At 37.0% G+C, this 13996-nt stretch overlaps 1 protein-coding gene across 1 annotated transcript in view; it reads left to right on the forward strand.

Annotated features, from left to right (window-relative positions):
- The first annotated feature begins 641 nt into the window (after positions 1–641).
- Positions 642–13996, forward strand: part of LOC105381569 (dual serine/threonine and tyrosine protein kinase) — a 52377-nt gene continuing 39022 nt past the window's right edge. Inside the window, exons 1-3 of the mRNA XM_048630769.1 lie at positions 642–911; positions 12633–12769; positions 13647–13804. Of these exons, the coding sequence (XP_048486726.1) occupies positions 12655–12769; positions 13647–13804 (273 nt within the window). The 5' untranslated portion in view covers positions 642–911; positions 12633–12654. The remainder of the gene's footprint in view (positions 912–12632; positions 12770–13646; positions 13805–13996) is intronic.

The following is a 13996-nucleotide window of genomic DNA, read 5'->3' on the forward strand; positions in this document are numbered from 1 at the left end:
TGGGTCAGTTCACAGACCACAGTTCTACCCAAGACAGACTGGAGGCCTATGCACATTAGCACATTAGGCTAGGTAGGTAGTCTGGGTAGGTACCTAGATAAAGAGACTACCTACTCGGTATTTAGCAAACAATAAAAAGTAATCATTCCAAAATAAATATGTACTTACAAAGCATGTTATTATCAAAGTAGGAGAAACAGAACGCAAATCTAAAAGATTATTGGTATTGCCATGAATTTGTGAAGACCCCGTTTTTATTTAGTAGCATTAAAATTTTAACACAATGTAAGAGCACATTTTATTATAAGTTTTCCCATATCAGTTATGAAATGGTTACTGGTTTATACCTACTATTAGTAAGATGTCGAAATACTTATACTTAACCATAATCATCAGGAAAATCTAAATCAACTACCTACCTAAATCTACTCATCCCATTTTATACGCATGCCTGGTACCACATTAACATTATTCACAGCAATAATTAATAATCCTTAGTCAGTCAGTGCTGCTAATCAGCCCGAAATCTGCTAACACGATGGTATTATTTTTTATAAACTGTTGTGAATATTTATTGGATAAATTTCAAATTATTACTGGCAACTTTAATAACAACTGTCAATGTCACCTGTCAACTATGACATGACAGCTGTCATTCCAAAAGAGTTGTGTGCTTGTGTGTGTGTATTCAAGTGTTTTCTTTTCTGGGATGTACAATTTCCTTTAAATAATTTGTGCAATTTCTGTTGTTATTTCGAAATAATTGCAGTGAAACTGTGGTGGAGTAAATCTTGAGTTCCCGCTGTGTTTTTGTGAACTTACTGAGTCGTTTCAGAGTGGAATGTATCGCATCAGTGCGTTCTAAACTTCGCCTAAAGTTATTGTGTAAACGCACTGTTTATTTACTATTGGTGAGTTTTATTACTAATATATAGCTTCTTTTCCGTATTTATTCACACATACAAGTTAAAAGTAGTCTTCCAACTCGGTGGAGAAGAAATACAACTCTTTACAAACTAAAACTTTTAATTAAATAAATAACAAAATGCAACGCATGGGGATTTTCGCAAAAATTGCAGGTAGGCACATATTCTTTTGAAAAGTTTTTTTTATTTTACCGGTTTAAGGTGATGTTATGAGCCACCGACCTAGTCAGGTAGGTGCACTAGAGACTGGATCCATTCAAAAAAACGAACTGGTCCAGTAAAACCTGCTTTTGCATGGCAAAGTGTCATCTTGCACAATCTATTTTAGTACATTACATTCGTGTAGGTCAGTGCAATTGTAGTCTTTGTGGACTTTGTAGTAAAGATTAAGCAACAAAAATGGCAGGTAAAATAACAGAGTATGGTAATATACCTACTCATTAACCTACAGGTTTTTTAACACAAGATTACCTGTTTTATTACAATGTCACTGAGGTATTTTATTAGTTAATTAGGTCTGTTACGATGTCAGCACTAAGTGGTGTGGCACAGCTGTTCCTAGACATACTTAATCAGAAGGGCTAGCATGGGGCGCATTTAAGACATGACAAAAGTTTAGCATCACACTCACTCACATTGCGCAGCCTCAAAAGCAAGCACAAAAGAGAACTTTTATCTTGTCTTAATAGCTTCCCATGCTAGCCCTTCAGTAAAGATTATGGTTTGATTCTTATGCCTTTGCACTTTGCTCATTTAGTCTTCGGCACATTATGGCTGGCCTGCCATCAATTTATATACCAGCTCGCAGAATTTAAGAGCTATGCTTAAAAGGAACATTAGATGTTTGTGCTCCTTGACCAATATGTCACCACATTGCGATTCTCTCAGCTCTATAGATGGCCCCATAGTCTTATAACTGAATGAATTTAAACATATGAAACATAGTAAACTCATGGTTGGATTACAGGAAAAGATAAGTAAATAATAATAATATCTTATAAAAATATACATGTATGTATACTTATCTCAGCTGTCTTTACTACAAGTATTCATTTACAAACATAATTAAGTTAAAATGCTTGATAATGGTTCATTTACTTAGTTTGGATAAGAAAGGAAACAAGTGTGTAAGTACCTACTTCACTTTTTTTATGACATTTGAGAGCTGATAAAATAGCTATTCAGAATATTTAAAAACTACCACCTATTTTATCAGCTTTTGACTGTTTAATTGAATAACTTAGGTAATCATGACTTTAGTATTATTCAGGTAGCCAATTTCAATCACTCAACTTTTGAATCGAGTGTTATATAATTCATTGCAAATATGATTATAAATGACCTAGCAGGTCTGGCACTGGTAGGTTTATTGCCTTGCAGGGTGTGTAAAAATGAGCAACATATGAAAGCTTTAAGAACATCATTTACTTTAATATTAGTTTTCATCAAAATCGTCATCTGCCATCTCTGCAAACAAAATTAATTTAAATATTTCCAAATAACAAAAAAAAAATCATGTTAATTGATCCTCTTATACATTGTATATCTTAAATATATTTTTTCGTTTCCCAGTTGATACCAATGCATCAGGTCACTGTAAGGTTTGCTACTAGAAAGACAACAGACCTACTTAAACACCTTTATTTATATTTTTACAATGAAATTTCACGACATATTATATATTATGTGTAGCTTTGATATGTGTGAATTAATTAATTATATGTAGGTACCTACTTATACTCTTATAATTTGTGTTGTTAAAAGTCAGATGCCCTATATTTTTGATAAAGCAGCATTGTGCATGCAATTCACATCAATAAATTGACGTCATCTAAAAGTTGGGAATCCCGTGATATATTGTCCTCTATTAATCACCAATATCACCATGCATTCACATTTGTTTAAATGGATAAACAAATAGTTAGTACAATATAGATAGATTATGTTGAATGTTGAATGAATCAAAGTTGGATTCTTAAATCTGTTTAGACATGCATAGAGGGGTTTAGGCATAAAATACTTTAGCATGAAGTCACCACCTACAAAACTACTACACTTATGCCTAGTTGCAGAAAGGAACATTAAGCTAATGTAGGCATAAAATCTATTACAGTATACTGTCAAAGCAAGACAGCACTATATTTGTGCAAAGCTACATATCATACTGTCCCCTTTTTCGTTTCGCGAGGTTGAACTCATAACAAAATAAGACTAGGTTGTGGTTGCGACTGTGATGATACAACGGAAGTAGTTATTGGATCTACTAGTATTTGTGTCAATTCACCGGCAGACCATGCCGCTGAGGCGACGAGCGGAGTGCCGTGACCTTCAGATCAGATGCAGAAGATCAGGTTTCATATTATACATATAGTAGGTATTATCATATTATTATGTCGATCGCAATATAGTGTATTGCATAACTGTAGATAATAGGTTAGTTACATATAATTGAGAGGATTTAGTTTAGGATAAAAATAACATAATTTTGTGTTATTAGCTTAAAATATATTTTATGTTCAAAATTTCAGCGACTAGTTAGTTGGGTTTGTTTTGTTATCTCAGCATCTTATTCTAAAAAATCACAAAATATTTGAAATATCGGAATATATATAGGTACCTATAATATTCTTCGCCGGTCTTGTCTTTTATGTATTGAATAAACCAGAGTTACTGTTTCGATAAACAATAAATATTACAAATGGTGCCATAGTTAATTCTTCTTCTCGTTTTCATCGCTACAAACTTGCAAGTGCCCTATTCAGGGATACAAAACTATTGCAAAGCCATAATGAATTTTAACTTGATGCAATGGCTACGAGGATAATTAAATGCTACTTTCTTAGTCCCTACGAACAACGAGTCCCAAATGTATGGGCGGGACTAATTTTTTTTTGGTCTAACCAAAACCCGCGAAAAAATCTCTGCCTCTGCCGAGAATCGCATGAACCTTCAGCGCTTTATTCAGTATACCGACTCCTGCAATGTTAGTATCCCGTAGAAGCTTGGGGTATCAATCTACCTTCTACCCCTAGACTGCCTCTGTGGTCTAGTGGTAGAAGCTTCGCTTCATGACCCAGGGGTCCTGGGTTCGATTCCCGGGTGGGACCATCAATTTGTGTTTCTAAATTGTGGTTCTAAGTTTGGTTAGGACATAGAAGGCTGATCACCTGTTGTCCGAAACAGTGAAACGATTCATGCTGTCGGATGGGCATGTAAAGCAGTCGGTCCTGCGCCTAGCTCTCTCCAGTCGTGTCGGTCAATCCGTCCCATTGGGTTATGAGAGTGATGGAACAGAGAGTGCTCCTGTGTACTGCGCACACACTTGGGCACTATAATCTACTCCTGCGTAGATGGCTGATCTCAATTGAGATTGGCCGCCGTAGCCGAAATTCGGCTAGGAGGACATTATTACCCCTAGGCACGATTCTCTCCTGTGGCATTAAGGGTCGGCAATAGGGAATCGAGGGTTGGCATTGTCATAGAATTATATAGTAAATGATGCTCTACAGCCTTGAAAAAAATCACACAGGTAGCCGAAGAGTCTAGCTAGGTGCTGAATCATTCGAATTTAAGTAAATGCTTATGGATAACTGTAAATTAATTTCGAAAAACCAGTAAATCACACTCCCGTATTGTAACAACTGTGTCGTAATTATCAAGAATTTTCATATGATTCTTATCAAATTATAAAGATAAATGCTTGGACTAGGCGCTAAATACCTTGTTTTTAAATAAACACACACCTATTTTGTGTAAATTAATAACAAACTTGGGCAATTTTTTTCCCTCAAATCTTCATACAAATATCTATGGCGGCTTTCTGTGTTATAAAATCATAAACACAAGCGACGTTTGACTCAGTCGGCCGCTGGCCTCCAAAGAAGGGTCACGTCGGTTTAGGCAGCACTGACAGCTCGCGATCTTTTCGTGTACAGATACAAAATCACTGCACATTGGTTGTCATTGCACTTTTTCAACTTTTATGACACCAACATAATTTGATTTGAAATTGAGGAAGCATAATTCTTACACTATATTCAATACATTAAATTAAATTAGATAGTGGGCAATGTTCTCGCGTGACATTACAGTCTCGTAAAGGTCCGATGAGGAGCAGGAATATAGCGAATTGATCTAAGTGATGACAATACGTAGGAACATTAGGTTAGGATTCATCAAAAACACAGTCTCATGGTACTGGTTGAGGAATGGTCTCGTGAGGATCTGATGAGGGCAGTAACAAGGTGGTGACTGAATTTTATTTCAAAGATGTTAATAGCTAAAAGCATCGAGTTTGGGCTATTAAGTATGTTTTTCAGAGAGACAGAAAGATATTTAAGGTTTCCTCTGGATTAGTTAGGTTTACTGGGTTTACTAAATTCATTCGTAACGTAAAATTGATAGTGACGGAATTTCTTCTATAGACAGTAGTTACTAAAAAAACCAACGATAGATGGCGTAATTTGCAGAAGTACCTATCTAGTCACCCTGTCACGGGGTGACTTCGGTTGGTAACTCAGAAAAAATACTATATGTTATTGCATCAATAATAAAAAAATCAAGAAAATATTCAAAGTTTCCATCCTCGCACACAAATCACAAACTCATGCCCTGTTCTAGGAGCAGGGTCTACCCTAGTGCATTTTCATGACCACTTTTCGGTTCTACCTTTTTTGGCCCAAGATTTATTTGCCTAATCTCGTATTGCATAGTAACGTTTGGTCAAAGTCTCGTTTCGCCGAAAATCGTATGGCATAAATCTCGATTAGTAAAAAGTTATTTCGCATTATCTTGTTTAGCCTAATAATGGTATGACCAAATCTTGAATAGCCTAATAATAGGTTTATACAAAGTAATAATATTTGTTTGGCTTTAACTTTGACGGAGCGTCTGTCTATAGCGCAAACTGGTGCCTTGTATTGTTTCCGCTGTTTGGAAAACGCTCCGCTCCGCTTCGCTGAGCTCCGCTTTGGTTTTGATGAACATGTGCACCTAACACGCTCCTCCTCGCTTTGCTCGTCGTCGCACCTCTTTAGGTTTCGATCTCATGGGGTTTGTAATAATTATTGTATGTGTATTATAAATGTATGTTGTATTGGTCGTTAACTTTCGATTTTTTTATCATTCAATATCGTGATTTTCGGGATGTATGAGAAAAAATACCACAATTTGTACATTTACTACATACTTAATATATTATTTATTAAGATAACATTACGAGAAACAAGATTATACATAGGTATAGACGAACATACATTTGAGCAAACGAAACTTAGGTGTTTAAAGATTGTGCCTAAAGAGTTTTAGACGAAACGAGCCTTATGCCACATAATTCTTGGCAAAGTGATGGTTCGGCCAAAAAAGTTTAGACCATACGAGTTATGCGAAATGAGTTTTGGCCAATAAAGATTATGCGAGATGAGGTGAACCGCCACTTTTCACTTGTGTCCCACCGGTTTCGGTGCTCAGCGGAATAGCACCATTAACCATTATTATTCTGAGATATCATCACTTCTTATTCTGAGTTACCCAACATAAAACACGCCATCTATTGAAATCATTTTTAATTAGGATTTGTCTATGGTGTGGTCCCCAAATTTAAGGGTAAAAGCAAAATAATTATATTTTAACCTTTTTTTATACCTATTATATTAAAAGGTTTTTTTATACCTATTAGACAAGAGGATACTCGATCTCGATACGAAACGGGACGAGTTAAAGGCCCGACCACCAGCGGCCATAAACTATAATTATGTAAACGGTGTCTTAACGTGTGCCCAGTGTGCACGAACGTTCCAAGCCAAGATTGGCTATATAAGTCACTTGAGGGCACACCAGCGGAACCCTCAGCAACTATAAAACACGGAGTTTGAACGCAGTCGCCATGGCCGAATACGGCTAGGAGGATATATATTAAAAGACCAATTCAACGATACCCTACCTACACCATCAAAATAACCGGAAAAAATATCAGCCCCAATTTACTTGTATGGGAGAGGGAGTACCCCAATATTTTTTTGGGGTACTCCCCATATCTATGCGAAATATCAGCTTGATATCTTTACCCGTTTCTGAGAAAAAGGGCGGTGACAGACAGTCAGTCAGACAGACGGACAACAAAGAGATCTTATAACGGTTGCTTTTTTTCCTTTTGAGGTACGAAACCCTAAAAATAAGAAAAAATATTATTCTGCTACCAAAAAATATACTTACAAACATACAAACATACAATCGAAAAATATTACCCTCCTCCTTCGGCAGTCGGGTAAAAACAAGTGAGACAGGGGGTCATTCTGGGCTTTTGTTCTAAGAGTTTTAAAAATTAACAAAAAAAAAACCTTTTTCATAGAAACTTTGATGACACGTGACTTTTTACCATGGAAAACGAATATTTTTTTTCGCGAATTTGCAAAACTCGTAGAACAAAAGTTGTTCAGAATGACCCCTTGAGTTGAGTCATCCCCTTTCGGCTTAGTATACCCTTAGTATCTACACTTTAATACCTGTAGTTACCAGTCTACAAGTAAGTAAATACTACATTTGTTTAGAAAGCTAATCGGGTTCCGAGTATGGAGAAAAGTGGCACTGTTGATGATCCTTTTTTGATTTATAAAAAGAAAGTACGGTGACAAGTAACATGACATTTTGACATATAAAATAACAAACTTTGAGATCAATAATAAAAGCTATTGAAGGAAGATCATTTCTATTTATTGTGAGATATTTGACCAATTCTCTACAGGCACCCCTATTAATTTCTACTCTTTCCTGGTGCTTACCAGTGTAATTAAAAATTATACTTACCCTCAAATCACTACTTGAAAATAATTGTCAATAAAGTTGGCGAGTAAAAGTTTATGACCCACTGTGCAAACTTACATGTGTGCGTGTCACTGCGTGTGCTGTGTGAAGAGCATTGAAAACCCAAATTTGGCGGGGCACGTCACCCTGTACGGGCCCTTAAACGGCGATTGCTTGACAACTCTCATTCATTAGTTTTTCGTCAGTATATGGACTAGAATACGTCCCAGGGAGCCGTGGAAAGTTTAGTTTGACCTCTGATATGGAGTTCACAGGTTCAAATGCTTAGTTTTATGCATTTCAGATACGAATGTGCAATAGACAACTAATACACATTTTTTGACTTCCTATTGAAAAAGAAGAGTGTTATAAGTTCCACTTGTGTGTCTGTTTGTGGCAATACAGGTTAGAAACTTATCTGTGGCTATTGTAATTGCATCTCCCATCTTCTTATCCCTTACGACTTACGAGTACCTACCTAATTTGTGATAAATTGAGGGACCCAGTACGCCTTTAAACCCGCACCAGTGGCTCGTCGTATGCGAGAGTTATTTTTCTGTTAATTTTAGGTACACATCCTCTTCTCTTGTTTTCGATTTGGTGTTGGTTCCAGGTACCTCAAGGTATCTCAGTATTCTGAGAACAAAGCCGCATTATCTGGATAGTGTTCATTCAAACGATTTTATGATCTTGAACTTTTGGGTCAGAGATCTTGTGTCTTATCAAAAGAATTTAACTTATTCATCATCTATTAAAATGTAAATGAATTACATAATACATAAGTAGGTATACGTTCTTACGTTGGTATACTTAGGTATAATAGGTATAATCATTATCAGTCGGGTGCATAGCGATTACCATCTCTCTATCGGACTTGAATCAATTAATTTTAATGCATAGGCGGGTAGGTATAGTATAATACCTACTTATGTGTTAATTATTTAATATTTTTTTATTATTATTTATTTATCAAAATATTTTACAGAATTATTGATTACTTATATCATTGCATCACAAAAATCACAGAGATTTGTCCGTGATGAATCATTCTACGTGATTAGGTACTTAATAACTAATTATACTTATTTATATTTTATACAATACACAAACTTATTCAATATTACACGTAATAGTTATGATACAAATTGAGAGTTAGGTAAGTTGTACCTTTTTTGGGCACACCTTTTGCTACCAAATTGGTAGCATATGATGAACTAAAACTTTTGACTTTTACTTTATAAATTAAAGTTGTAGATTAGGTATACAGTATGTTTTATTTTTTTACAAGATAAGAACAACGAAGCGCTCATAATTTATTGTACAACTAAGGACTTGTATAAAAACCTTTGTCTTACAACTCTTCCATCCGATCTTGACCTCAAATACCAACTTAACATTTTTAAAAGTGGGTTGAAAAAATAAATCATTGTCTTTAAAAAATTAACTTATTATTGTTAAGGTTTATTCGCAGTCCTTTTCAAGGCCCTTGCCCTGGGGGGTTATCGTCAGGTTATCTGGTTTCAGTCGCTTCTACAGAAGTGCAATTGATATCGTGCGTGACGGTATAGTCATTATAAGTATTATTACTATAAAAGCTTTTCATTGGTTGGCGAGCGTGTATTTATTTTTGCTGTATTTACTATAATTTTGGTAATGATAATGACATTGCATGGCACGCTGCTAAAATTCCCCAATTAGCGTGGTGTCAGTGTGGAAGTCACCTTCCACTGTATAGATTTTGCCTTGTTATTTTGCAAAATTGCCTTATGACTATTTATCACTCGGGGGAAATGAAAAAGTTTCAGTGACAATAGCACCAAATTAGTCCTAAACGGGAAACTAGCTTAATAACGTCGTCTGCTTTCTGAATTAGGTACATTTAACAGCTCATCAGAATACCTATTACCATATTAAAACGTAAATATTTTATTAAATATTTAAAATAAATGTTATTAGAAATTGGGACCGCTTGGTGTCGGCATTTTGTGGGTGGTACTTTTCTATTGCTCTCGAGCGAGAGTCGCGAGAATATTAAACGAAGATAGGCTGCATTTCCACCAAGAGATGTGAGGTGTGAGGAAGTCGACAATATTACCACTGATATTTTAAATTCAGGTAGGTACGTTATGGATTAATATATAGGAACTAAATCACAGTAGCTGCGGTTTGTTACTAAAGCCCAGTTTCTCATTAAAATAAATCTATGTTGACCACTTAAGCATGAATTAAGTCCGCTGCATTCACTACTTAAGTTCCATTAACATTATGACGTTCTCAGATGTGCAACCGGCAGTCGGGTACTAATTTATTATTCTGTTTACTTGGGAAGAGATTGTCGAGTGAAGACGTTGTTGTCAAGTATAATTAGTAATTACTGTATGAGTCATATTCCATACATAACATGTGTTTTAGTGTATGTTTGGTCTGAGCTGAACAAATACCGCAACTCACTTGTTTGTCTAGCTTTGAGCTACTATCTAAGACCTAAGTGTAAGTAGTGGGTAGGTCGAATGCATTAAGCTGGATCAAGTCTAGTCTAAAACAACAACAAAAACGCCATAATATCGGTTTTAGAGCTAAAAATGTTTTGAACACTGACTGACATAATATCCGTCGATGTTTTAAAGGATTCGCATAGCCATTCTAGGGAGATATAATAAATAAATAATATTTAAAAAATACGCTGTAATGATGGATGGGTGATGTTGTATGGTGATGAATATTATCTGTGATCGTTTAACATTATGTCGCAACATTTACATCATTATGATTACAATACTTACACTGCACCTGAGTCACCAATTTACGATACTTATGGCAGTGTATGTGTGTGAGTGTGTGTGTTTTATCATGTCAACGCATAGTGTGTGTATCGAATCAACATGTGGTGTGTGAAACTAAATTTGCATATCTATAATTTACTATACCGGATATGAGTTGAGTTTTTCCACAAAGTCACAAAGTAAGACGACCGAATGGCGCAGTGGTTAGTGACCCTGACTACTGAGCCGATGGTCTCGGGTTCGATTCCCGGCTGGGACAGATATTTGTTTAAACACAGATATTTGTTCTCGGGTCTTGGATGTACCCGTAAAATGGCAATAGGCCCGCCGCCTATTACATTGGGACTAACATAACACTCTGGCGAAAAGTGGGTGCAGCAATGCACCTCTGCCTACCCCGCAAGGGAGTACATTAGTACAAGGCGTGAGTGCGTGTGCGTGTGTGTGTGTCACAAAGTAAATATTCATTTAATAACTAGATATATTTAATAATTTACCAGATAGAATAAAGAAAATTGAAAGTCTAAGTTCATTTATAAAAACTTTGAAAGATTTTTTGTTGGATAAAGCTTATTATAGTATAGAAGAATATTATTTAGATACTAAGTAAATGTTGATTTAATTTGTAAGGTAAATACCTATTTTTGTTATAATTTATGTGTAATACCTAGTTATTAGATACTAAGAAGATTTGTAAACCCTTTATATTAGTTTTAATTTGCTGTGCCCGACAGGGTCCATATAGTTCTTAATTTAATGTATTTAACACCTGTAAAACTTACTTATGGATGCAATAAAAGATTGAGTATTGAGTATTGAGATAAATAACAGAAGGCACATTTTGTGCGCCCCGAAGTTTGATAAACAAATACGCAATAAAGTGCATGGTTAACTATTATATCACTGTCCATGCTGATGTGTGTTGTACGTATCATATCATACATGATAAATTGATAATGAACTATGCGCTACACTCATCTGCTACAAAAATGCTCTAATTTACTTGGCACATAACGGATGGTATGTTTGTGGATGATGTAAACTACTATCGCTTGATTGGTTTATGAATAGGCGAGTTTCACATCTATGGGGCCGTCCATTAATCACGTGAGGCTCAAAGGGGGGGGGAGGGGGTACTGAAAACCTCACGAAGCATCACGAGGGGGGAGGGGGGATTCTCGTTAGACATCACGTGTATTAATTTTTCAAAAATTTGGTATTTCTGAACAGATATTTTGGACGGCGCAAAAATTTTAACGATTTGTATGACATATATTTTTTCTAGTCAAAAATTGCCTTTACATAGACTTCCAAAAAATACACGTGATCCAGGGGGGGGGGGGGAGGGGGGGTTGGTCCCAAACCTCACCAAATATCACCAGGGGGGAGGGGGGGGTCAAAAAATGAGAAAAACGACCTCACGTGATTAATGGACGGCCCCTATGTAGGTACCTAACCTATTTCTATGTGAGTCATTCAATACCTATAACTATCAAAGCGAGTTTATATGCTTCATATAAAAATTTCTTAATTCTGTTAAAAATAAACTTACTTTCTTAAGTACATACTCCGCTGGCTCAGCGACCCGATATGGATCTTGGCCTCCGACATTAAAGTGCGCCAATCTTCTCTATTCTGTGCCAATTTTGACCAGTCGGACACTTCCAGCTCTTTCAGGTCTTTGGCGATTTCGTCCTTCCAGCGGTATCTCGGCTGACCCACCGTTTAAAAATAAACATATATATTATAATTGGAATTATTGAATATGTTCAATAATACCAAGAACCCAACTGATCTGAACCATAACTGATGAATGGCTTCGGCTTTGCAATAGAGTAATTATACCCCTCATACCTCCTACATAAGTACGACTCAGCACGGTACGGTCAAGCAAGTCTCACATAGTAAACATACCGCGTCTGTTTCTTCCTACATCCGAACCTACGAACGGCGTAGCGTGTGCCAATAACTGAACATACACTAACCATGCCATCTCTTTCCCTCCTTCAGCGTCACCGCATGAGTGAGCGGCACAGTAAGCAAGTAACCCCACCACAAAGCAATGTATTTGCTTTGTGAGTCCCACTGTATATTAATCATGGCATCTCTTTTCCTCCCGCAGCGTCGCCGCATGAGCGAGCGGGATGGCAGGCGGTCTGGCGTGGTCGCGGCGGGGCGCGGCGCGCGCGCGCACGTTACGCGTCTTGTTGCGCGACACGCAACGAGCGCTGGATGACGTGGCTGATATATTGAATACTGGTGAGCTTTTTGGACTATTTGAGTATTTTGGAAACTTTAAAATAGGTGACGTAAAGAGTCGTGTAAAAGTTTGAATGCTTTTGAATGGTCTGAAATGATATGGTAACCAATATTTATTAATAGTTCGTGATATCTTATATTCTTGGTCATAACTTCTGTTCATTGTTGGAACTTTGCGGTTGGTATATTGAATTTTATTTAAAGTGGTTTATGATAACGGTGTTACTTATATTCAATGTATATGTAACTAGCTGTTCCCGCGAGCTTCGCTTCGCCTTTAAAAGTTTTCCCGTGGGAATTCCGGGATAAAAAGTAGCCTATGTTCTTTCTCAGGGTCTAGACTAGACCATATGTATACCAAATTTCATGCAAATCCGTTCTGTAGTTTTGGTGTGAAAGAGTAACAGACAGACAAACAGACACAGTTACTTTCGCATTTATATTATTAGTTAGGAATAATTAAATTAGTGGTTATAATAAAAATGCGGGTTCTAGCCTCTGTTTGCCGTTGATTCTCGTTTTACATTACATTATTATGTAATTGAATCCATAGAAAATATGCAACATGATCTGCAATACTGAACCGTGGCAAACATGACCTTGAATGTACTCGTTTTAGTATAATAAAAATAGGATTTGCAATGTTTGTAATTTAAAATCGTAATAGAATATTGAGTCGCTCTGCTCATCTTACAGTTAGAGTAATAAGCATCAATAAACGTGAATGTTTGCAATTATGGATCAAAAAGGATGGATGGTCAGTTAGGTCAGTCACAGACCCTGGATTTACTTAGAGGGTAACTTTTAAGTCATCGCGAAGCAAGGCTCAACTAGTTTAACACAACTCCCTTTCACTCCTCCCTTTCCTCTATTCCAGACCCGCAACTAACAGCAACCGTCGCGGAAGTTTCCCAGCAGTCCCGGAGACGCACGGCTCTGGTGGTGCTGGGCGGCGGCGCGGCGCCGGCGCGGCTGCTGCACTGCTTGTTGGGGCGAGCGCTGCTGCCTGATGCACTGCCGCGGGGCAGGCGATGGGTGAGAGGATCTAGACTCTCTTTCTCTAATCAGAAGCGATGGCAAAAAAATGGCGCCTTTTCTTAAAGAGCGTTTGGATTGCATGGAAATTTAGGCACCGCCATATTTGGCGCCATATGACGTCACTCTTATCTACGATCTAGTATCCAGGTGTGCAGTCTTCCCCACGACAGCTTCCTCCATACCTAAGAG

The sequence above is a fragment of the Plutella xylostella genome, chromosome 27, assembly GCF_932276165.1.
Source record: "Plutella xylostella chromosome 27, ilPluXylo3.1, whole genome shotgun sequence".
Classification (NCBI taxonomy): Eukaryota; Metazoa; Arthropoda; class Insecta; order Lepidoptera; family Plutellidae; genus Plutella; species Plutella xylostella.